Source organism: Jatropha curcas, chromosome 1 (genome assembly GCF_041381405.1).
Source record: "Jatropha curcas cultivar XTBG-Jc1 chromosome 1, XTBG_Jcur_1.0, whole genome shotgun sequence".
NCBI lineage: Eukaryota > Viridiplantae > Streptophyta > Magnoliopsida > Malpighiales > Euphorbiaceae > Jatropha > Jatropha curcas.
In genome coordinates this window covers 5,154,598-5,177,021 of record NC_143151.1, presented here as the reverse complement: position 1 = coordinate 5,177,021, position 22,424 = coordinate 5,154,598, and the positions used below count along the sequence as shown (strand labels likewise).

Here is a 22,424-nt window from a genome sequence, read left to right as displayed (position 1 = left end):
ATAAATTTTTTTTTGAGAAATAATACGAAATCCCGTAATTTAACCTATTATGAATATATAAAAATTAATTATTCTAAAATCAAATACTATTATTATTGTTGTTATTGAGTAAATTGAGGAAATGTTCTAGAACCTAACCAAAACAATTAAAATAAATCAAATCAGACCAGAAAACCAATTAATATCTTTGAAATTGAGTCAAATTACTGAATTGGACCAAACCGGTTCGAATCGAACCGGAATGGCCCAGAAGTCTCTAGACCCGCCTTTCTTCTTTCTTTTCTTTTCTTTTCTTTTCTCCTCTTCTTCTTCTTCGGCGAGACCTCGCTGCCTCTCCTCCAATCTCCAGCTTCCGACCACCAAATCCGGCGAGCCTTGATACCAACACGTAGAGTACATTGGGAGGAAGATAACTGGAGGTTTGCTTCGTGGAGGTGGCGCCCGAAGTGAGGGAGAATGCGACTGGAAAACGGGACGCCGCACGATGAGCTTCTCCGCCGACTCTCGCCGTTTCCGGTGGACTCAGTCAGCTAGAGGACCGTCGATCAACTCCTCTTGGTCTGGCGAGTGTTTCCCATTTTTTGATTTCGACGATGGGGCTCCGGTGGTGAAACCACCATTGATGGCGGCACTCAACTTCAGTCGATGAGGGTTTAGGCCAAATCGAGCATAGGATCAACAATCGGAGCACGGATTCGAATTCTTGATGGAATTTTGAGGCTAGGGGTGCATGAATTGTGAAACTCTGGGCAAGATCGGTTTTCCGGCCATCGTGCACGGCTGCCTGCGGCGGCATTCCGGTGACCGGCCGGCGACACTCCGGCGAGACCCTGAGAGGCAGAATTCTCTTCTCTTCGTGCTGATCGTGGAATCTTCGCCCAAATTTCAAATGGTACGCTCTAAGGCTCCGTTCCTAATTCTTCGTGTAAATTCCAAATTTATAATATTATGCTGTGAATTAGTTGAAGAATTTTTAGGAAAATGTGAACCTAGAATATAATTATCAGAGTTGTGATAATATTAGATTATGAGTGTGTGATTAAAATCACTATTTGCCTTAGTAAAATACAATTAATTTTGAAACTTAGAATTTAAGTCCTTTAAGTTAATAGTTGGTAATCAAACGTGAAACATAAATTGGAAATAGTTAATTAGATATTTAGATAGCCATTAGCCTAAAACTAGTTGATTATGCATAAGAAAAAGTAAAATGAGTGCTTAGTCGGTTAAGAGCGGTTAGGTATGTAATTCTACTAAGCTTATGATTTAATAAATATTCTTATATGGTTCGTGAATATGTATTATATCTAGATGATTTATGAGATTGATTAGTTAATGTGTAATGCATAATTTTGGTATCGAAAAACTCCGAATTTAGTTGATGATTGTTGAATACTTAAGCTATAGTTTTATATGATTGTTAAGGGTCTATATTAGATAGTTTAACTAGTAACTTGTGGAGGTTAAGCAAAAAGCTATTTTTCATTTATTGCTTATTTATTCATTTACTTAATGTTATATAGTAAGTTACAGTTTGACATTTACAATTAAATATTGATGTGATTATTTTGGATGGAGGAAGAGAAATAAATTTGTTTAATTGCCCGATGGATGGGCAGTGTGTGTTGATTGAATGATACTTAGTGTTGCTAGGATATTTAAACAGGTTGGTAGTCCCATTTTTAGGGGAGGTGCTGCCGAAATTTCGGTAGAACTTAGAATAATTTTAATTGATAACATAACAAATAAGTTTATTTAGATAATTTTTACAATTCGATATATAATAAATAAAGTGCTTTATCTACCATATCCTTATCATTGTCTATTATTATTATTATTATTATTATTATTATTTTATCGTTGTTGTTATTGTTAAGATTATTTATTTAATTATTTAATTGCATTTGAGAATGGATGTTTAATTGTGCATTGCATTACAATGTTCAGTTGATCCATATGTCTGCTTCTAAATGAAATGCTTGATTAATTGTATTGTGTTATTGCTGTGCTTTGTTTGTGTGGAATTGGGATGAAGTGGGTCACCATGGGTTTGTGAGACTGTTTCTGTTATATGGATCCTGATTCTGTTTCTGTTAGCCGGGTAAATGGGAGATCGGCGCCCCCGTGTGCACCTACCGTTACCGTTAACCACAGGTTGGCTTCTTTATTGGGTGCACCGGATAATCTAGATTTGATCGCAGCCCGCAGGGTGGCCTCCTGTTGTGAGCGCCTGATGATCTAGATTTGATGGAGACGACCGGGTTGCCTCCTGTTGGTATGGAAAAGAAAAGAGAGAATGGAAAACAATGAGAGGGCTGGTCAAGTGAGGATTAGACCGGTCGGCCAGTATGGAGGTTCGGCTCCCTGGTGCACATGTGAGAGGATGAGCCATGTGGGAGGACGGCTCATCGGGGTTTCGGTGACGCCACTGACCAATTTCCACGTGATGTGATTATATGAAGATGTTAATAATTGTGAGTGCTGGTGATATGTCATTTGTGTGACTGGTTGTGTGAGCATATAACTAGTCGGATGACTAGATTGATATATTTATACATTTGTGTGAATGTGTGTGTTGTGCAATAATTATTATTCATTAATAATCTTACATCTCTTTTTGTTTAAATCTTTCAGGAAGTAGCTCTTTCTAAGTCCCAGTTATAACTCTGCTCTTTCACTGTTAGAAAAGAGTTCTCTAAGTTTAGTATTGATCTATTAATTAGATAAACGTCCGAAGGCTTATCTGTATTCATTTGTTAGTGAACTCCGCAGTTATAAGATTTGTATATTTTTAGTCGAATATTAGTATAGATACAATCATTTTGTGAGCCTATATTATAAATATAGTGTATTATAAGCAGAGAAATTTGTAAATGTTTAAGATGTTTTAAATTTGGGCCGAGATTTAATAGAATCTTGAGGTTTATTTTACTACCAGTATGGGCTGAACGTTGAAAATTATATTGAGATAGTAAATTTTTAGTGTTTCAGGCTTACTACGGGCCTCGAGGGCCTTAAGCTTACCTGGGCCCTAGTGCCGGTCCGGCCCATGGAATCGGGTCGTGACATTAATATTTCCACATAAGCACTTTTATACTCTAAAATAATGCCATGTAAGTTTTTAGGGCTCAACTTTTATTTATTTATATAAATATAGATAGATTATCTTCCCATATTTGATTTAATATACACAATCAAAATTTGAATTTTTATATTTGATTAATTAATCGATTTATCTTTCCATATATATATATATATATATATCTCGCAGTATTTTACATCTACCTCTATTAGAAATCCCTCTTTCCTCTCAATTCTCAGTTCATCGTGAGCATTCAGAGTCGAAGAAAGTCTAATTGTAAAACTCTTTGTAAGTATAAATATTATTTAAATATTGTATTTAGATTTTGTATCTAAATAAAAATTGCTTATTGCTTAAATTTGCAACATTCTAAGTCCGTGTTGACGGCATCTTTCTCTTTTCCCTCCACACTCTGACTTAATTCTGGGGATCCCAGGTTAAGGTTGCAGGAACCTTAAATTTTGTGTAATACTTTGTTGGTATTTTGTTGCCCTAAACTTTGATAAAATCTTGTTGGTATCTTTTGTTATTTGTTAAATTGTGTTTTTGTCACGATCCTAATGTTTTGTTGGTATATATATATATATATATATAATCAAATTTGAATTTTATATTTGATTTTATTTGATTATTTATTTAATTTAAAATCAAACAAATTTACTTTTCGTATTTAATTAAAAATTGAATAATTAATTAAAATAATCCTTCTATTTTTATTGTTTATAATCGGCTTCCCATATTTGATTGAAAATTAAAAATTGAATAATTTATTAAATATCTAACTACATTTTTTTAAATCGATCCAAATCAGACTGGACCATCATTTCAGGACCATGTCGACTATCAAGTATGTTTTTCACCTTCCTTTGAACTTCAACAAGCTTGTGAACCTCTATTTCCAGTTTAGTTAACTTGAAGCTGGTGGCCATGCCTAAACCCTCTCCTACGTCCTTTTGGGCCAAGATTTAATTGATAAAATGCTCTCATATTTTGTAATTATTATTTGTATTCCTCGTATTAAACTATTTAGCGATTTGAAAAAAGATATATAATTTCAATTAAAAATTATTATTTTCTTTGTAATTTATAAATATTATTATCAAATAAAACTCAACTAAATATCAATTTAATAAAAAATTTGAATTGAATTTTAAACTCAAACTTGTACAGCTTTCAGTGCTTGGTTTGATCTTAAGTTTAGTCCGGTCCAAATGTTGCGTTGTGTCTAACAAGTTTGAGTGAAGCTGGCCCAACATATATGATATTTGTAGAGTTAGGTTTCATAAACTCTCATTGAAGTTCTTAATAGGAAACTAATGCTTGGGGGCTGAGGCCTACTTGATAGATGACACTAGGCCTACTTGGTTGCGTCCTAGTCCTCTTGATTATCTTTGAACGAGGCTTTCTCATGTAATTGGTGGTGAACTTTGACAAGAATGAATTGGAACTATTCACTCTCCTTTGCATCCGTGAAAATATTTTGGCAAATCAATATATATATATATATAAAGCAAGCATTGTTTCCCTGGAAAATTGACATATGGTATATTCCTTCAATTAAGCTTCCACTTGACATGGTTTGATTTGATTATTTAATGTATTAATGTATTGATTTGGTTTGGATTTATTTTGAATTATTGTTTTTGATTTGGTTTGATTTGATTATTTAATATATTGATATATTAATGTATTAATGACATGTGTATGACTTAATTATTACTTAGCACACTATTAATTCTCTAACGTTATATTAATCAATTACATTTAAGACGATTTAATTCAATCATAAATTAATTTATTTTCAAAAAAATATATTTGATATGGACAATTATTATTTTATATTAAAAAATTTAAAATTTTTTTATTAAATTAAATTATGTTAAATATAATTGATCAATTATAGTATTAAAACATGATAAGTTGAAGATTTATACTACCTTTAATTATTTAAAATAAATTATTGATTCATGTATTTTAATGAAATAGCGAGTTAATTATTTTTTATGTTAATTTTAAAATAAATCAAATTAATGAATTTTACCATCTTTCATTTTATTTTTTTTTATTTATCTCTATAAATTTCAATTTTTTCAATCCATATTCTTGAACACATGTCTATCTACTAATTTTTATTTTATAATAAAAAATCACGCCATATTTTTTTTTACTATTATATATCTTTATAATATTTTTAATAGCATAATAAAAGAAATTTCGTTTAAGAATTATAAATTAAAGAATCTATAATTTATATAATTTTCTATAAATTATATATATTTTTTCTCAACTTTACTTTTTCTAATCATGCATAGCACGAGTATGTTGCTAGTAAAATCAATAGTAAGACTTAAAGGATTAGAAAAAGCAGCAACTTAGCAAATCTTAGAAATTAAGTTTTTATATTAATAAAATGTCAAAAATATATATATATAAATTAAGAGAATATCAATATTGGTAAAAAATAAATCAGTAATCCGCAAATATATCAATATTGCTGTTTCTATGTTTGAATCCTTGGAATGAGGTTCTTCTCCCCCTGACTTTATTTGTTATGCTTTGCATTTTGATCTTAGTAATATATAATCCAGTTTGCATTTTCCAAAAGAAAAAAAAAAAAAAGCTAATTAGGAATAAATATAAAAGAATAAACTAAATATGAAATATAATCTAAATAGAGAACATATAATAGTTAAATATTTGGCTATAAGACTTTGTCCTCAAATAAATTGTGCGACAACGCCTAGGTTTATCTCAAGTGGCTAGTCCAATTGATGACTTTTAAACAAAACTTAGTCATATGCTGGCAATTTCAGGGATGGTGAGCGCAAAGGCGGCGGTGAGCGACTGAGAGTCTGAGACTTCAGAGAGAGTGAGGGCAAAGAAAAAGCCGGCAGGGTGGTGATGTTTTTAAATGGGGGGTAATATAGACAATTTGCCGAAAGAAAAAGAAGGAAAATACTGAGGAAATCGGAACCAATCTCCCGCCATTTTTTTTCAGTCACCTTCAGCGTCCCTAGCATGCCGTCCGGAGTCACACACTCTGTCAGTATAAAAACCCAACAACTCTAACCGTTCCTGCTCTCTTCTCTCTCCATTTGATGCTCTCTCTACGTTCATTTTCTTCTCTATCCTTCATTTCTCTTCCTCACCGTATTATTTCCCCCTCTTCTTTCTTCGTCTCTTACCCCTCCTCTAATTCCTCTTTTCTCTCTAATCTCCTTTATCTCTCTGTAAGCTCCCACTCTAAGTCCACAATGTCATCCTCTCGCCCCAACGCCTTCGACACTATCATGGCAAATGCACGACGCGCCAGCCAGAATAAATCCCAGTCGAAGTCTCAGTCCACCTCCACCCCCAAGAAACGCAAAAGTCCAGGCACTGGAAACATTGTCCAAACCGTAAATTCTTCCCAACCTCGGCAGAATCCTCCAATCCCTGACTCAAGACCACCATCTCAAAATAAAATAGACGAATCTAAAGTGGATAAAGAATTGGTGAATGAACCCCAAAACCCTAGCTCTGAAAAACCTAGTTTACCACTCGTCACCACCAAGAAACAGCGTGTTGAAATTGCAGAGTTGAGAAGAAAGATTGAGTCATTGAAGAAGTCTCCAATGGAATTTGACCCCAAGACAGTGTTGTTTTGGGAGAAAGGCGAGAAGGTTCCTTTTAAATTTGCTTGTTTGGCTTTTGAGTTGATTGAAAAAGAGAGTGGAAGGATTTTGATCACTAACATGGCCTGCAATATGTTGAGAACTGTAATGGATACGACGCCTGATGATTTACTGGCTTTAGTATATCTAATGGGGAACAGGGTTGCTCCCCCGCATGAAGGAGTGGAGCTGGGCGTTGGAGAACAAATACTTATGAAGGCACTTTCGGAGGCATTTGGGAGGAATATTGATCAAGTCAAGCGTCGATTAGATGTAAGTGGAAAAAGAACCGATAACTTTAGTATATGATTTCTGCGCTGAATTCATCTTCCAATTGGTTAGATTAGTTTAATTAAGCGTGAATTTGGACTTAGATGCACTTCTTAGATGAAAAGGAATGAGAGGGAAAGCAATAGCGGAAAATGTTTGATCAAGTCTCAAGAAAGCATGAAAGTAATAATGGATGGACAGTTATCAGGAATCTCTAAATTTTATTATATTTGTGACATTGTTTTTTTTTATGTGGTTTAGTGTTGGTTAGTGGCAGGGTTGATGTGCATTTTTCTGAGATGATGAACACGTGCAACTAGCCTTACTATTTATCCTAAAAATTATTTTCTCAATGTGATCTGTACCAAGAGTTCTACATACAACTGATTTTATGTGGTTTATTGGCTGGTATTTATCTGATGTTGGCTATATGATTCTTTCACAATCTTTCTTTAGAATTTTATTAACCTCAGCCTCTTTTAATTTAACTTGGGATTGTTATTCAAGCTTATTTCCTCTCATATATGTTTAATTTTAACTGGCAGGTTGTAGGAGATTTGGGACTTGTTGCTCAAGAAAGCCGTTCATCACAGTCTATGATGCGCAAGCCTGATCCATTAACAGTTGCCAAGGTTTTTAGTACCTTCAAGATGATTGCCAAGGTACTTTCACTCTCAAGTTAGAGAACTTCATACCTCAGTGAGTTTTGTGCTTCTTTCTTTGTATGAGATGGGTTTTTTTAATTACTTTTTTTTTTGAAGACCAGGTAAAATGCGATTTTGGTTATGTTGCATGAGTTGCTTTTGTTATTGATTGGGAAATTCTTTCTCAAACAAATTTTCTCTTGCATATATGTGTGGTGAGATTGTGCTTATGGAAAATTATCATAATGGTGATCAAATCAATGAGCAGGTGTAAACGAGTTAGTGAGTATAGCAATGAAGCATTGGTCTAGTGGCAAGGACTCAAGATTGAGGCCTTGATAACCAAGAAGTTTCAAATTCTATTCCCACTTTTGTTGGGTTGGTATTCAGTTATGACGTCATGACTTATATCTTGTACCCTTTATCTTTTTTTTTTCCCTTCAAAAAAAATTGAATATAATGGCTTCAGGAGCATAGTTTTCCATGTTTGAAGCAAAATTGTTAGTGAAAAACTGCTCTTTCTGTTATCGTTAGAGTTTGAAATTCATACTGTGTTCTAAGTAAACTGCTAATGAATTTTCAGATTTGAATTATTGCTTCCAATTGTATACTCTTGGATATTTTATTACATGTTTGATGATTTGTGCTTACGCAATAAATTATTAAATTTGAATAAGATGCCTTTAAATGTGTGAAGTATCATTTAGTTATTATGGTATATGTATATTCGATGAATTGCCTGATCAGCTAGCTGATATAGAAGCTGTTATGGGTGCTATGTGAATATGCTCTGGCTTTTATGTGGCGGCATTTTTTGAAGAAATCACCCTCCGTGGTTCTGCATATTGCATATCTTAGCAATTTTTTCAGTTTTTTCTCTTATTCTTTCCCCCTCAATTGTCAAATAAGATATCTTAATTGCTTTTTAAGGATTGTTTCTATCCAAACAACATGAAGTACATTTGACTTAATTGTTGTCTAAAAATTCTTCACTGTAATGCTATTATAATTTATAGCATAAGGAAAAACAAATAATATCTGAAAATAATGAAGATAAGTCCAGTTGAAAATTAGTACACAGAGGACAAGAATGAATGAGGACTTTGTCGAGATGATTCAAAAAAATTGCTTTATTTTATAATTAACTTGTTCTTATTTTTGGTTCAATCTTAATAGGAATCTGGGAAGGATAGTCAAGATAAGAAAAAGAATCATGTCAGGGCACTTCTTGTTGCAGCCGCTGACTGTGAACCTCTGTATCTAATTCGTCTGCTTCAGGTTCTAATTTGAATAATTTCTGGATATTGCTTCTTTGCTGCTTTCTCTTAGTTCACATATCTTGGCATTCATTTCACAGGCAAAATTGCGAATCAGTTTGGCAGGAAAGACTCTTTTGGCTGCACTGGGACAAGCTGCTGTTTGTACTGCCAAATGCTCCACCCCACCTTCAGACATTAAGTCTCCTTTAGAAGAGGTGATTTTGTTTTATAAATATAAGAAAATGTTTCACACATTCACTCTCCTTAAGTACAAAGACTCACAGTCTTGATTCTCTCCTCGTGAAGCTCCATGTTAGTTATTAATATTCCAGAAAGTCGGATGACGCAATTACATATGTACTTAAATAAGGATATGTTAGTAAATAAGGGTATGCTAGTTTTTTAATATTTCATATGATAGAGAGTTCAGATGAAGGAGTGGCTGATCTTTTAGGGTAAAGTATGACAGATTGGTGTCCTTTTCACATCGAGGAAGATCCACTAATGATACTGCTTGCATTCTTGTCCGTGATGGAAATTATGCTACCATCTTTAAAGGCTTAGGAAAATCTAGAGACAGCATATTATGTATGGTCGGTGGCTTGTCAATGCTCCAAAGGTTGACATGTTTTGAAAGCCTACATAAGATTAACAGCCATGGAGGATATATTGTTATCAGCTTGTGTAGAATTGGGCTTATTGACCTCATTTTACCTTTTCCTTTTCCAAATCTGCGCATGGTTTGGTTGACATGGTAGTCTGACAGATTGATCAGTGATCAAATTCGTGGTCAATTTTCATCTTTAAGGTTTTTTAGCATGTAAGGAATAGAAGTTCTGGATCATTAGGGCTCAGACAGTTGTAATTGAAAGAATATCTATTCAACAGTTGAAAGTTGATCAATCTATGTTAATGTGCTTTTGAATTGGTCTTATATTTTACTATGATTGTAACAGGCTGCAAAGATTGTTAAACAAGTGTACTCTGTACTTCCTGTCTATGATAAAATAGTACCTGCTCTTCTTAGTGATGGAGTGTGGAACCTTCCCAATATCTGTAGCTTTACACTTGGTGTCCCAATTGGACCAATGCTTGCAAACTCAGTCACAAGTATTTCTCAGATAATTAATAAGTTTGAGAATATGGTTTTCACCTGTGAATACAAGTATGATGGGGAACGTGCCCAGGTGATAATTTAGTTACAGTGCTTCTGATTTCTATTTTTGTTTCCAGTCATTTTTCAAAATAAAGTTGTTAGTTTCATTATTTTGATGAGTTCATTTTTACAATTCAGATACATTACCTGGAGAATGGTTCAGTTGAGATATATAGTCGGAATGCAGAGCGGAATACTGGAAAATATCCTGATGTTGTTTCTACGATTTCAAGGTGGGTTCATACTTTACAAAAGGGCTTTTATTCTCGCTTGATATGGGCTAATATTGTTTGAGGCTTCTTAAGGGATTTGTGATGTAGGAAAAGGTACCCTAAATGATAACATGACCCAAGAATAGAAAGTTAAATTAGCTCAGGAGCTTCATAACCCAAGATAACATCCATTTTGAAAGAGAATGATAACACATGAATGCTCAAACTGGTTTCTGTGCTTTCTCTATTGTTGTGAATTTAATGTGGAAAAATATTTTCTTGCTTTTGATTCATCAATAGGGACACATATATATATATATACACACATACAAGATACTATAAACCTATTAGGAATTTAACTCCTAATGGAGTTTTATTTACAACTAATCCTTAACAATCGTTTTTCCCCCATTTTGCTACATCTACAGATTTTCTAACTGTAATTTTGAAGCTTTTTTCACTCTTTTTATTTGTTTTTGGTTTTCGTTTGAGCAACAATATTGAATAGTAACTTGCAATGCTTGTTCCATTTTTTGTTATATTCTATATGTTATGGGCGTATACCATCCTCTTATCAAATGTTGCATGAATGTTAAATGTTGGTCTGAAAATTTTCATTTAGATGTTCGTACTCGCTTATCCAGGATTTTAGATGCAGTCTTGTCTGGGTAATTTGAGGTCTCAACTTTAATTATTTATGTTGTAAATATATTATTGCCTCAAGATGCAAAATCCCATGCATATACTGCTGGTTTATTGCTGTTAAGTTTTCTATCTGCTATACCTGGCTGTTTAAAGTGATTTGCTATTATTTGTTTGTACCTGGTAGTTGCTGATGTTTGCTTTCTGTTCTCAGATTAAAGAGGCCTGCTGTAAAATCATTTGTTTTGGACTGTGAAATAGTTGCTTACAACCGAGAAGAAAGGAAAATCCTGCCCTTTCAGGTGACTTGTTCAGTTAAATTTAATTTATTTATTTAGCTCCTTTTTTAGATTATATTTTTTTAATATTTTCAAATGGTAATTTGTCAAATATTATTTGGCCAATTCTTCGACTTTCTTCTTATATTTCCTGACACAAGTAAATCAAAATAAAATACTGCAAATCATAATTATTCACTTATGGAGGCAAACAAGTAGCAACATGATCTGAGGTTTGTGAAATTGTTGATGGAGGCACACAGTAGCTAGAATTAGAAAATTGGTTAACAGAGTAAAAATTGGAAAGATTGTAGCTAGAACTTTAAAAGGTTTTTGAAGATAACCTTAACCTAAATGGGAATTGGTTGTGGATAAAGAATCCAAATTTAGAAAGTGAATAGTTGTTTATATATATTGCAACTTGATTCTAATATGGAAATTATATCAATGGAAAAATGAACCAATCAATGGGTGAAAAATGAGACAACTAACTTTTCCTTTTCCATAACCACTGGTAGTGGTGCAATATTTTATCAACAGAATGATCTTCTACTAGGGTTAGAATGGACTTCTTTGCCCAACATTTTGTTTTTATTCACAAGAACAAAAATCTTCTGGACTGCAAAAGCTATAACAGCAGCATGGTTGATTTTCTTTCTTTTCAAAAAAAAAAAAAATAAAAAAAATAAATTCTAATATTACTTTTTAGCATGTGATGTCATTATCTAATTTGTCAAGGTTAAAAAGTTGATTTTTGCAGAGGGATTTTGCTGGTCTCAGATTCTGTAAATGACAGAAAATGAAAGCATAAAAAGGACCTATTTTTAGGCTATGAGGCAAATAACTAAGTATTTATTTTAATCAGACTTCAATATATAACCTCCTGTTTGCAAAATCCAAAACTCGTCCTAGACAAAAAACTAATTCTTTTAGTAAGCTGCACGACTTTATTGCTTTGTGCTTTTTGTGAGCTGCTCATGTAGGTGGTAAAGCATCTGATTAACTGTTCCTGTCTTGGGATTGAGAGAAGCCTTACAATGTTTTGTCTCGTTTTTAGGTGCCTATGTTCTTGGCATAACTATTTATTTTATTTGTTGTCACTAAAGGAATTCTTGATAACTATCCAAATTAAACATATTATGCTATGCTCTGCCGTATCACTTTTCAGTCTTAATCAGTTCATAGGAATGCAAAGTACCTAGGTGCTTAAATGAGTGGAGTAAACATACTGACAGCTCAGTTATTTAATTTGGATTATTAAATTCTATTCGATTAGGATATCCATGTCAAAGAAATCATAATGAAAGTTCTAACTTATGATTCCAATATTTCAAAGGGGGAAAAGAAAAGATATCTATAAAACAATGAAACCATGTTTTGACACCATAATCATGTGTTACCATTATTTGGTAAGAGATATTGTGTTAACTTGTCTGAATTTTGTATTAGCTTTCCTGAGCATTACAGCAGTACTCATTCACGTTGGTCAACATTACTGTAGTCTTGTCAGACAACACAATTTTATTTGCAGTACATAATGCTGATTCGCAGACTAAATTGGGCCTAGTATTTTCCTGTTTAAGTTTGGTTAGATAAAAATTTATTTTTCTCAAGCTTGAAGATGATCAACTCAATGTTCATGTATAGAATTTTTGAGTTTGGTTTGTTATAAGTTCACAACCATATGAAATGAGTTCAAGTTCATTAGTTCAGTTGCCTATACATAGAAATCCAATCAAAAGTTGCACTAAATTGTAGATAGGTAATTCTTTGGATTTGTTTATTAGCCTAAATGGCTTTTCAAAAGTTTTAATCACTTTATTTTCAAGAATGGTCATCTGTTTTTTAATGTATCTTTCCGTTGTGTGCCTTAGTTGTGCAGTATGAACAACTTCTACTGTATTTGTGCGTCTATTTTTGAGTTGTTGTAAAAGACAGTTTTAGTAGCAACATAGTTGGAATGCAGGCTCTTTGAGTTCGAGCTGAGATAGATAATATTTTTGTGGGTCTATGTTGTTTCAGAACCTCATTAAACGGGCCCGCAAAAATGTTGCAGTGAGTGACATCAAGGTTGATGTTTGCATATTCGCCTTTGATGTGTTGTATCTTAATGGTGAACAACTTATTCAGGAACAACTGGAAGTTCGTAGGCAGGTACATTCTTTCATTCTTTTTTTTATTCTTTTCGTTATTTCCTTGTTTATTCAAGCATTTGAGTTCAGTGTTTTTATTCTTTTACCATAAAAAGTTGAAAGTGGTTGTCTTATCATTTGAAATGTCAGTGGTATTGCAGTCATGTAGAATATACCATGAATATTTTTATCTGAACCGTGGCCTAGGGTAGGATAGGTAGGTCCACTTGAACTTTGTGCCAAGGTAGGATTGCCAAATCTACTTGAATGCCTTATGGCTGCTGATGTTCGACACTGCTGTTAAATTGCATGGAATTCAGTAACATTTCCTATATTTACCTCATCAGTGCAAGGCTTGAAACTTCTCTCTTTCTCTTTTTCAGTTAAGATTTTTATTTATTAACCATTTGCAATTCTCCTTGTTGATATGTTAGTGTAAGCAATCAATTGTATTGACCATATTGTTACTGCAATCAACCATGAGAGAGCCATTTGGAAGAAAACTTTAGGACTGGCGTGCCGTGGTGGAAAAGGGTGCTTAATGATTTGTGGTGTGGTTAAACGTTTGAGTTGTTACAATCTAGAGTGTACTTATTTAAAGTTACTTGTGAGCTGATCAAGTTGTTACAAGTTGATTAAGTTGCTTGCAAGTGTGTTGTTAACCATATATATATGCACATGGTTGTGAGAATTACTCTGCGTGCTGTTAACGATATTTGTATGTTTAGCTGTTTTGAATAGTTTTATTTGAACTAATCTTATGTGCACCATGATATTGCCTAATCTCTTAAAAGCAAAGCCTAAATCTCAGAAGGCTCATACCTAATCCTGAGGCTTGCTCCCCCAATTTCTTTGGGGCGAAATGCATTGTTTCATACTTATTTCTCTAAGAACATACATTAACCCATCATAATTTGTTGAGAACAAACTGGACCTGAAAAAGATTATAATCAATGTTACTTCTATCATGCTGTATTGCTGTACAAAAGGCTTTGGTCTTTAGCCTTCAAACCTTTTAGGCAATTAAGAGCATTAAATATCCTTGAGTGGAGGCTGGAGACTGGAGACACGAAATGGAGGATTCTCGAATAGTCCTTATGAGTCAAGAAATGTGCTACCATCTGCTCATAACTCATTTATATGATATTTTCTTAAGAACAATTAAAGGGCTTGACCTTTTTTATGAATTTATAAATGCAGTTATAAGTGGTAATGGAGGTCCAAGCATATTGGTATTTTGCATTCTTTGAATCACTGCATGTTTGCTGACAAATAAGTTTACTTTGGATGTAACTGATCTCATGTATCAGTAAATACTTATTTATCTATATTTGCTCTGATTCTGTGCAGCGGCTTTATGAATCATTTGAGGAGGACCCTGGATTTTTTCAGTTTGCAACAGCAGTAACATCAAATGATCTTGAAGAAATTCAAAAATTCCTTGATGCTGCTATTGGTGCAAGGTTGTGATCTCATGCTTTTGGCACTTATCAGTGTGCAACAAATTGGATAAAATTTAGCATATACTCACTTGTACATGTTTATGGTTTCCTGTTGTATTTATGTCTTAATTATTTCATCCTATTGATGAGAAGTTCGGTAGTTTCCAGCTTTTAGCTCAAGTGTTAGGGCATGGAGCTCTAGAATATCAAACTAGCCAAGTCACATCCTGTGTTTGTCTTTGTGTAATCTTATATGGCCTTCTATCTCTGTATGAGCAGAGTTGATTAGGTCAAATAGTAACTATCAAATCTTTAAATGGACATCTCTTTTTGTGTTCTCGATGAATTAACCATAACTTTGCTATGTGAATCCATTTTCTATTGGATCATGGTGTTTCTTTGACTAAAGGGTGCATGTAATTGGCTTAGGGTTGGTTATGACTTGCATGCTCATTTTTTTTTTCCTGCTTCAGTCATTGATTCATCTTTGTTTGCAGTTGTGAGGGTTTGATCATCAAAACATTGAATAAAGATGCTACATATGAGCCTTCAAAGAGATCAAATAACTGGCTAAAATTGAAGAAGGATTACATGGAAAGGTGAGGTATAAGAAATGTGTGAGTTTTATGCATTATAACAGAATATGTTTTTCATGGTGGGCTATGCTTTGCAGTTTTGGAGACGCACTGGATCTTGTACCTATTGCTGCTTTCCACGGTCGTGGTAAACGTACAGGTAACTACCATTTTATTTGAATTAAGCTGGGATGCATTTATGTCTCATACAAATTACCAGACAGTATTACTGTAAGTTGCATGTTAATAATGTTAATATTTTGTTCACAAATCTATGTTTGGCTTTAGGTTTCTATGGCGCCTTTCTTCTTGCTTGTTATGACCACAATAAGGACGAGTACCAAAGCATATGCAAAATAGGTGTGTAATTTTTAAAGCTCTTCAGTTATTTGAGTTATTTAAACAATTAAAAGGCCATTATTTTTTCATTTTCTTTCATTTTTGTTTCTTATAATCCTTGATATAATGGCCAGGCACTGGATTTTCTGACGAACTGCTCCAAAATCTATCTAATAGTCTTCGCTCTAAAATGATTGCCAAGCCAAAGGTGAGGTTTTCATTCCTTTTCATTGTAACAGTGGGATTATTATTACATTGCCATTTCTAACTTTATTGTTGGTTACAGTCATACTATAGGTACGGAGACAAGATTAATCCAGATGTGTGGTTCGAGCCTAGTGAGGTAATAATTATCATCTTTAAGAACACTTATCTCTGCTCTTGCACTCCTGGTGAGGTTGTTTCCCATTTCTTGTCTAAACTTGTCTTATCTACTTTGTAATTTGCTGGTAGAATTCCTTGCTTTAGTTTCACATCAACTCAATTCCGTACTACAATTTGGTGGAGGAACTTTAGGGCACCCTTGGGGAAATGCACCTGGTGCCGTAGCTAATCGAGTAGCTCTAGAAGCATGTGTACAAGCTCGTAATGAAGGACGTGATCTTGCTCGTGAGGGTAATGAAATTATCCGTGAGACCCATATATGGAAGTATATGCTTTAGGCCAACATATATGTAAATACGAAAATATCTTCTGGTGTTGAGGGAATTGCACGTATAGAGATTCAAAAATGAATCGATGTGATTGAGGTCATGATATATATGGGATTACTGAATATGGAACGTATACCAGAACATATGAATATGACCCTTAAATCTGCATATGGATGGTTAATTTCCATAAAGACAAGGACATGTTTCATGCTAACACTCTTCGCACCATGCAAAATAAAACTTTTCTTTTATTATCACGCTCTTGAGTTTTGGCTAATTTCTGATGAAACTGAAAAGTAGAAGTGGCTGCATGGGACACATCAATACAAGCTTTCAAAAATTTAGTTCTGGTAAACTTTAGCATTCGGAAAGTGATGTGGTTTCCAGGAGTAGCAGGTTATTAACTATGTCTAGCTAATAAGAAAATGAAAGGACAGGAAAAATAAATTTAAACTGGGAGATAAAAAGATCGCATGTAGAAGTCAAATCTGTTGTTCTGCTCTTTGTTCAATTTTTTTTGTTTCCTTTCCTTATTTGTTGGATATTAATTTTGCACTTGTTATGTTTGTGGTGGTGGTCATCATCATTATAAAAAAAATGCAGGTTTGGGAGGTGAAAGCTGCAGACTTGACTATTAGTCCTGCTCACCCTGCTGCATTTGGTCTAGTGGAAGAAGACAAGGTTGAATTCAATTCATCTCCTTAGATCATGTAGTTTGTTTCCATGCTTTCACCGTCTATGATTGCAATGCATGTTTAAGTTGTTGTTCGGATGTTTTGTTGGGGCATACTGTACCATTTGGTTTTTTCAAATAGTTTCATGAAACAAAGAGTGCATTTCAATCTATTTAGGATTGCATTTCTATATGTTTCTCTTAGCTGTTTTTTTCCTTGTTGAACGAAAGAATTAACCTCATTCTGTTTCTTTTTGGTTATTGCTTTAGGGTATATCTCTCCGGTTTCCACGTCTAGTACGTGTCCGGGAGGACAAGTCTCCAGAGGAAGCTACATCGTCCGAGCAGGTATTAAACTGTCCAAGTTGCTTGATATTGTTAATGTTAGACTGAAAGATATGACAAACAAGGAAAAGTAAACTGTCTTTGTTAGTTTTGAACTTTTTTGCTCTGTTTACTCTTTCCATTTAATGTCTTTTGTAATGTATTTCCAGGTTGCTCAGTTGTACAGGAATCAGGATAATAATCATAAAAAGGTCCAAGATGACGTCGATGATGATTGAGGCAAAGGGATTCCCTGTAAAGATGAGCAGCATTGCATTTGTAGATACTAACAATTTGTGAGTTTTGACCTTAATACTGAAAGCAAGAATGCAAAATCTTTGCATGGTGCGGCATATATCAAAATGAAAAATTTTCAATCTGATTCAAGTTTTATCTGTTAACTAAAATTTTCTTCAATCTATCTAAAGCAAAATCATTTGATCATTGATCATTCGATTTGTTAACATTCAGTTAGTCTTTTGTTACTTTTCTTCCTTCCTCCGCCCCTCAAAATCCGTTGATGTAGTTGTAACATATGTTGCTTTCAATAGGTTGTAATTGTGATAATGATTTAATTTTCCAGCCCTAGTTGCAATTGTTTTCAATTCCTGTTTGTACGGGCTTTTCAACTTGCAGACTGCATACTGGATTCTTAATCTAATCCAATTAAGTTATTGTGAGTGACCATGCTCTGACGGAGAGACGATAGATGGATATAGGAGACCTAGTCGACTTTTTTGAGTAATTAATTAATCTTCCTTGGTCAAGTTTCTTGTTTCTTAGCTTCTGCCGTGTAGACCAAACAATTCCAGTCAGGGATTTGCTTTCTGTTTTTGCAGCCCAACATTCCAAAACTTCTCCTAGGCTCAAAATTTGATGATATCTTGTCCAAGTTTCTCTCTTTCTTTCTTTCTATTTTATTTATTTATTTTGCCTTTTAAGTGTGAATTCTGAAGATAGCAACCTGAAGTGATTCCTAGTTATTTCTTTTACTTATATAAATCAAGCAAAAAAGGGGATTAGGGTTTTTTTTTTTTAAGATAATACGTTCAATGAGGTTATTAAATTTTGTTTTTAAGATAAATTTATGCTGAATAGACTAAGCATGTCCCGATTAAATTTTTAATAGGTTTAGATTTTGGGTCGTTACATACAGAGTCAGCCACTCAACAAAGACATAATTACTCACATCCAACCAATCCTTTTACCCTTTTACCAGCTTGCTGGTCTAAGGGTAGGAAGAAGAGGTTATTAAAAGAAGTGATGATGACCGATGAGTAAATTGAATTGTCAAAGCTATTTGTTTTGCCCCATATGGTTGGCGGTAAATATTCATTGTTTAGACTAATAAATTTTTTCTGCTAATCATTATTCTTCAGAAAACCATTGCTTCCCCTTAGTTATGTAATACTAATAATAATAGATAAATTGCATGTGAAGAGCAACTTGAACATCCTTCCTTCACATTATTTTGTTTACTTTAAGGAAATGAAAGTTTAGTCTAAAAATAAACAGTGGGGCATAGGCATATCAAAAAGAAGCTTTGATGAAGAGGGAAAATGACTTGGTAAAAATAAAATAAAAATAAATTAAAAGAAAACAAAAGATTAGCACTTATATAATCATATAGTTGCCCTCAAAAAAAGGAGTAATATAATCATACATCACAACGGTAGTAGATCCTGATTCTGATTTGTGGGATCCACTAAACCCGACAAGCAGGTCTATGAGACCTTATGGTTGTTGGCCTTACCCATCTTCCAGTCCCAACAACTTCACACCCAATTCCAAATCATCTGAAATTTTTCTAGTCTTTTCTTGCCATTCTCAAGCTTACTCACTAACTATTAGTAAACTAAACCCCTCCTAAAGTTACAATTTTACATGCCACAGCAATTTTGGAGAAACCATTCTCCATTTCACATATCATTTTAGCAAAAACTAACAAAATGTAAAAGACGAAAATCTTCACCCAAGAAACTGGCACAAAAAAAGCCAAGAACAACCCCATCATCTAACTTTCTTTCTCTCCACTTCAGTCAACTTGGAATAGCTTCCCTTGTCTTTAATTTTCTTTTTGGTAAATTAGACTTGGGACTTCACAATTTTGAAGACCAGTGAGCTAAAGCTCACTTGAAGCTTCTCTTTCTCTAAAACAAACCTTCTGTACAAAAATGCTAGATCAAGATCAGTCATCAACATACCCATCACTCCAAATTCAATTTCCTCACTAGCTTTTTAGTGGTATTTAAAAATTTTGATATATAATATTTATAAAATTATGTTGTTTTAGTTGTCAATGAAGAAGTATTCTTTGATGCTTGGTCTCCGTAGGAGAGTCAGAGCCATTAGAGAGTAATCTTTTCTTATTGCAACCATTAATGTTTAGTAAAGAGTCTTGACGGAGGAGCTGTGGCGGTTGCGGTGGCGGTGGTGAAGGGATCGTAACTGGTGGGATCTCAAAAGACTCGAGTGGCGGTGGTGGGTGTCTCCATTGAGGAAGTGGTCCAGCTAGAAGAAGAGTTTGTAAAAGAGGCCCAGCTTTCATTACTGCCTGTAAAAGCTTTCCCTTTTCAGGTAAAGGCTTTTGAGGCATCATTTCTATAGATGACGGTGGTGGTGAAGCAGTGTTTGGTATCAATTGTGGTGGTTGTGGAATTGGATCAATAACAGGAGACGAAACAATGCTTTCTTCACAATCTGATGAAGAAAACCCATTGTTAGAGTCAATTGCTCTTCTGGGATCATCTTCAATGCTTGAAATTCCAGAAAGAGGAGCATTTTGTTGTTGTTGTTGTTGCTGCTGCTGCTGCTGCTGCTGTTGAAACAAAAGCTTCTCAAACAAAAGTCTTTGGCATTTTTCCACTGCATCGTCTCTTTCTCTTATGGCTTTGTTAAGCAGATCTTTTAGATGCATCAACTGATCATCTCTCTTTCTTAGCTCTTCTTGTGCTGTTACCCTTGTTTGCTCAAGCTCCAAACTAGTGTACAAAAGTGAATGCCTTAATTCTTCCATGTTCTGCATTTTTGTCAAATCAGAGTATTCCCATAAACAATTTGACCTTAAATCCCAATATCAAGAACCAAACAAGAAAAAGAACAAGAACCCATTAAACCATTTCAATTATAAATGCCAAAAAAAGAACTAAACAAGAAAAAGAACAGGAACCCATCAATCTTTCTACTAAAAAATGCCAAAACAAATAAAAGGACTAGACTTCACTATCTTTCCAATTGTAAGAGACAATAACAGAGATGAAATTGAAGAAATGTGTTACCTTTCCTTGGCAATAATAAGCCCAGCCAAGAAGAGAACTTCTTTGGTTGTCCATACTTAACCAACCACACTGTACTTGACCAAAGAGACTTAACCAAAGATCTTTTCAAGTAAGAAAAAGAAATAGAAATGAGAGAGACAGAAAGACAGAGGTGGGGGGTTTTTGAGCGGTTTAGGTAGCTCTTATAAGAATTCCTTGCTTCTACTGTTTTCTATTTGCTTTTTCTCACTAGGCGTTGGACAAAAGCACAAAAAGCCAAAAGCCTACCAGTGCCAATTTTCTACATAATCCTACTCCCTCTCTCTCTATCTCTCTCTCTCTCTCTCTCTATTTATGTGTATTAGAGTCAGTATTTTGTACCGAATCTAAAGCTCTATCCACAAACCAGACCTACGACCTATCCAAGAATCATAGATGAGCGGTGAAAGCGGGGGCAGAGACTAGTCCTCTCTCGCCTCTCTGTATATGGGTTATTTGAGTCTTGTGTTTTCTTTAGGGCATGACTTGTACGTTTAAGGACGCTTGTGCATTTGTGTATAGGAAGAAAGGACTGTAAAAATTTTGCTTATCTTTACCTTAAACTATGCAAAAGTTTATTTTTTTTTTCTCCTTACTTTTTTTCTGTATAATTCTGGAGTCAATTTTGTGACAATCAACTTCAAAGACAAAAACTTGAAGACGGTGATGGGTTTGTTTGATTGCTTATTAGAAATTCTCGAACAGCTACTTTTCCGTTGCATGTGAAGAAACTGTGTCTGTGTGGCGTTTTTCATAATTTTTTCAACTTGCATGAATTATTGTGTTTTTTTTCTTTTCCATACTCTCAATATTATTAACTGAATAAGAGACAGCTTCAGGACGCGTTTTTCCCTTTCCTTTTTTTTTTTTTTTTTTTCCGTTGCATATTTTATAGAAAGGGAATGTTACAACCTGTGCACTCAGCTGATGCTACCGTTTAACCCCTTATTTAGAATAAGCGAATTATACAAAATTCATTTATAATTCTGTTTGGTTCAAAAAAAATGAAGAATCTAACTTTATGGATTCGAGTATAGCTAAATTAAATTCTATCAAAAAATTTTGAATTTTAAAAAAAATTTCACAAACTTGAATAGTCACTTATAGTTTTATGACAATACTTTCCATTTTCCTAGCCTTTTAAAATTATTATATCAATGATATTTTAGAAATAGAACTAAATGAATTTTCAATTTTGAATTCATTCCAAACATAAAAAATTTATTTATAAATGGATTCCACGTTTTATATCAAATGCAGAGTAAGTAATTATACAATTTCAAATACTTGAGAACTCATTAAGAGCAACACAACACATAAAAAATACGAATTATATACTAAGAGAATTAGGATTTAAACCTGAAAATCAAAAGGTGCTGGAGGATCAACCTAACTTTGGGGGTGAATTCAAATTCATCTTTGTTACGAAAATTGATTTCAAAATGGTAAAATAAAATGAGAAATTCCTTTTAAATATATCTATGTATTCTTTTTTTCTTTTTTTATCATTGTAACATATTTCTCTTTCTCTTGAGTCCTTTTTTTTTTTTTGTAAAATCTTAAATATATATATATATATATATATATACTTGGACCGAAATGATATTCAAGTAAAGTTCTCACTTCATAGAGAAAATTTTTCAAATTTCGCTTCTGCTTATCCAATTATCTGTTGGTTAATTTTAAATGATATTTAATATAAAAGTTTAAGCTATTTTTTGAAAACTTAAATCTATATTAATTAAAATTTTATTTGAATTGATAATTATTTAAAAAGAATACATATTTAAATCA

General features: G+C 33.6%; 2 protein-coding genes and 1 long non-coding RNA gene across 4 annotated transcripts; 2 read left to right on the top strand and 1 right to left on the bottom strand.

Moving 5' to 3' along the window:
• Positions 1-114: 114 nt before the first annotated feature.
• Positions 115-2,937, top strand: LOC149498864 (uncharacterized). The gene is made up of 2 exons (XR_016320522.1): positions 115-892; positions 2,635-2,937. It is a non-coding gene; the product is annotated as an uncharacterized LOC149498864 (long non-coding RNA).
• Positions 2,938-5,822: 2,885 nt separating this feature from the next.
• LIG1 (DNA ligase 1) lies at positions 5,823-17,785 on the top strand. Its single transcript, XM_012209313.4, has 17 exons — positions 5,823-7,008; positions 7,551-7,667; positions 8,826-8,927; positions 9,007-9,123; positions 9,865-10,095; positions 10,203-10,297; positions 11,133-11,220; positions 13,219-13,350; positions 14,679-14,791; positions 15,268-15,369; positions 15,444-15,505; positions 15,634-15,705; positions 15,819-15,892; positions 15,971-16,027; positions 16,941-17,018; positions 17,281-17,358; positions 17,505-17,785. Exons 1-17 carry the CDS (start codon positions 6,181-6,183, stop codon positions 17,571-17,573), a joined length of 2,415 nt encoding a protein of 804 aa, XP_012064703.1. The 5' UTR covers positions 5,823-6,180; the 3' UTR covers positions 17,574-17,785.
• Positions 17,786-18,923: 1,138 nt separating this feature from the next.
• On the bottom strand, positions 18,924-21,128 carry LOC105628017 (uncharacterized). 2 transcript variants are annotated; one of them, XM_020676898.3, is made up of 2 exons: positions 20,613-21,128; positions 18,924-20,396 (listed from the first exon to the last, which is right to left on the bottom strand). In XM_020676898.3, the coding sequence occupies exon 2, from the start codon at positions 20,357-20,359 to the stop codon at positions 19,631-19,633; it is 729 nt and encodes a 242-aa protein (XP_020532557.1). In that variant the 5' UTR covers positions 20,360-20,396; positions 20,613-21,128; the 3' UTR covers positions 18,924-19,630. The 2 variants fall into 2 exon arrangements, with proteins under 2 accessions (XP_020532557.1, XP_012064704.1); XM_012209314.4 differs by having other exon boundaries at positions 18,924-20,353; positions 20,613-21,114.
• Positions 21,129-22,424: the final 1,296 nt, after the last annotated feature.

Excerpts from the sequence above, each read along its gene's own strand:
- LIG1 (XM_012209313.4), top strand. The coding sequence starts at position 6,181 with ATGCTCTCTCTACGTTCATTTTCTTCTCTATCCTTCATTTCTCTTCCT. Across the intron at positions 7,668-8,825 it reads CCTTCAAGATGATTGCCAAG|GAATCTGGGAAGGATAGTCA; the intron begins GTACTTTCACTC and ends CAATCTTAATAG. Across the intron at positions 11,221-13,218 it reads GGAAAATCCTGCCCTTTCAG|AACCTCATTAAACGGGCCCG; the intron begins GTGACTTGTTCA and ends ATGTTGTTTCAG.
- LOC105628017 (XM_012209314.4), bottom strand. The coding sequence starts at position 20,666 with ATGGACAACCAAAGAAGTTCTCTTCTTGGCTGGGCTTATTATTGCCAA. Across the intron at positions 20,354-20,612 it reads CTTATTATTGCCAAGGAAAG|AACATGGAAGAATTAAGGCA; the intron begins GTAACACATTTC and ends ACAAAAATGCAG.